The 3,096-nt window shown below is 46.6% G+C and overlaps 1 protein-coding gene; it reads right to left on the bottom strand.

Moving 5' to 3' along the window:
- Window positions 1-1,612, bottom strand: GSTUM_00007866001 (uncharacterized protein; the record flags this gene model as incomplete). XM_002839724.2 has 1 exon in its annotated part: window positions 1-1,612. Exon 1 carries the CDS (start codon window positions 1,555-1,557, stop codon window positions 1-3), a length of 1,557 nt encoding a protein of 518 aa, XP_002839770.1. The 5' UTR covers window positions 1,558-1,612.
- Window positions 1,613-3,096: the final 1,484 nt, after the last annotated feature.

Below are 3,096 nucleotides of genomic sequence, written 5' to 3' on the forward strand. Positions count from 1 at the left end.
CTACTCATCATCATCATCGTCCTCACCGCCACTGCTGCTACTACTGCTATCACTCATCTCAATATCTTCCTCCTCCTCAACGCCCTCGCCGCCCATCTCCATGACACCCAGACAAGTGATCCGTCGCTCCGTCTCGTAAATTCCGACCAAGCAACCAATTTGCCTCCCTTCTCCACCATCGATCCGGACCTTCTTCATCTCTTGGATATCCTTTTCCGAGTCCTTGCCGAGATCCCAGATTCGCACTACCCCGTCGGTTCCGCCGGTGATGAGGTAGAAATTATTCCGGACGGCGATTGTGATAAAGTCTTTCACTCTGCCAGGCATGCCAATAGACCTTCCACCGAGGAAACCGATCAAATTTGGGGAATCTAGAGATTCCGGATCGGTAGTGGAATAGAATAACACCCTCCCGTCCTCAGTGGAAATTGTCAATACCTCTTCCTCCTCCGTATCTTTCTTGTTCTGCGTGATGGTGGTGGGTAAGTTGATGTATCGAATCTGATGGACCTTGGATATCGGCGCTGTCCGGATTCGACTTTTCGGCCTGGAGTCCATCCCAAAGGCTACTACTCCGCGTTCGAAGGCGATTGCATACTCTTCTCCGGTTTTGCTCCATACTACCTTCGTCCCTTCACTGCCAAATATCGGGGGAACGACTTCTCTGCTTAGGGCTAGTACTCCGGCTTTACGACCTGTCATCAAGTTCCACATCCGGACTTGCCGCGTACTCTTGCCAACCGAGAGGAGGATCTTTTGAGAAGGGTGAAGGGCAATATCATTTACACCTCCGGCGCCGCCGCCATACGTTGCCTCGGAATTGAACGTGTCGATCCTTGGGCCGTATCCGTCTCCGTAATCGGTTGCGTAGTTGATCGGTTTGGGCTTGGGTTTCGGACATTTAAGCATGGATAAGGGTGCCCAATCGCGAGTTCGGAGGATATGAATCTGAGCATCCAACCCCGCAGTTATAATTTTTGATCGGTTAGGAGTGAATATTATAGCTGTTGGAGTGTTGAGATGATGAGACAATACTCCCAGGTTTTTGTTCTTGGGATTGCTGGCCGTTAGGGTTGAAGCTGCCTTTTTTAGTTTTTGAAAGTTTATCGGTGGAAGAGTGGACGATAGGGTGTAGAGGTTTATATGCTCGTCAGCTGATGAGGTAGCGAGGATACGCTTCTGCAAGATGTTTGCGGAGGGCGGTGAGATTGTTAGGGTACGGATTGGCGCTGTGTGGGCGGTGAAGAGGAAGGAATCCGTAAAGGTTGCGGGTAGTGAAATGGCGTCATTTTCTTTCGGGACTAAAGATGTAGAAGGAGTGGAGGATGTCGGGGAGGAGGAGGGGATTGTCACGATGAAGCCGTGAAGGACCTTGTCGTAGGATCCGGTGATTACCTGGAAGTTGAGAGGTGGGTGGGGGGGTTCAGAGGCATGCTGGAGTGCTGGAGGGGTTGGAGGGACAATAGAATTTCCGGCCACAACGGTGGTAGGATTGCTAAGGGCAGCAGTAGAAGCAACAGCGGCGGTAGAAGGAGTGGGCCTCTTCCTTTTGGCCATTGTTCCAAATGAAGGGGTGTTGGTTGTTGAGCGAATGTTGGCGCTGTTGAAGAAGTTATTCCTCTGATAATTTTTCAAGACTTGGTGGGCGAGATTTTTTTTCGCCAAGATGCTATCACGTGATCGAAGGAGCTAGTATCATACCGTATCATACCTGTATCATAATAATTATTATCATAGTCTACGAAGAGGGGAGGGTATCATATCACATTATTTGTTATACTTGACGCTAAGATATAGAATGAAATACGGGTGCAGAATTAACTCGCTAAATCCACTATGGGATTGGGTGTGAACCACGGGAACTACCCTCCTCTGCCTCAATAGGGTTAGCAGCATAGGTTAACGGGATTGCAGATACTTGCACCAGTTAATGTGATCTACCAAGCTTCTTTTGCCCGAGCTGTGTGTCTGGGATACGCTATTCTTTCTCTACTCGAGTACTCAAGTACTCGTGCTTCTGAGCCAAGATTTGCCTTCCCCATCTGGCCTAGTGCCTAGGGATAGTTCTTTTCTGCCGAAGAAGTATAGTAGATAAGTAGTATGTGACAAGCCGGGAGTCTAACTTTTCAAGTCATCGTGAGTGGATGCTGGTGCAATTTACGACATGAACTTTGAACTCTATAGACTCTAATGTTTCTATTTATACTAAGGGCACAGCAGAGTGATTTAGGCATTGAACTTGTTGTCTCCACCCCAAGCTCGAACTTGTAAGAGATTAAAGTGAAAATTTATACAAAACTGGTCAACCAACTCCTGATGCATATGATTCCACTCAAATCTCAGAGTATTTACCACCTCTTCTCTTGTCTGCTCACTAGTCCCTGTAAAATCGTATTCCATCATTACATCCTTTAGGTAATTCCAGCAAGGTACAATCTCGTTCAAGTCTGGAGAATTCGCTGGCCATTTAGGAACTCAGTGAATGCCTCTTACTGCCGCTTCCTCTTTGTCCATTCGGGCTGCCATTGTGTGATTACCAGCATTATCTTCAATAAGCCAACAATATCGTCCTGTTTGGCTTTGAATAGTTTCAACAAAAGGGTAAAGAAAATTGTGAAGAATCTCCTTGCGGTACAAAAACTAATCCAAGCCCCCACCACTACTGCGATCCCGAATCTCCTCACCGAATTCCCAATATGGACAGGAAGGCATTCGGCAGCAATCATTAGGTCCTCGGTTGGCGTTATATTTTGTAATATTTTGATTTAAAGCCTGTATATATTCATACTCATTGGTGCCCAGAATCGTTGCATTTACCCTCCTCTGCTGTATCTGTTGTGCTTTTTCCTCGTTTTCTTGCCATAACTCTTCGTTGTTTGTGCTTCGCTCCTCTGAAGTTTCCTTAATCCAAACCCATAAAGGACCTTTAAAACCAAGTGTAACACTACCGGATACCATGATGCTCAAACCAGATTTCTTCTTATCTGGAACTGCAGAAGCATATGGATCTTCTCCTTTGTATCTGGTAACATCGTGAAGCCTTCGTGGTTCCCTGACCTCAAAAATCATCTCGTCACTGAAAACGAATAATTCTAT

This window comes from Tuber melanosporum (genome assembly GCF_000151645.1).
Source record: "Tuber melanosporum whole genome shotgun sequence assembly, scaffold_4, strain Mel28".
In the NCBI taxonomy this organism is placed as follows: Eukaryota; Fungi; Ascomycota; class Pezizomycetes; order Pezizales; family Tuberaceae; genus Tuber; species Tuber melanosporum.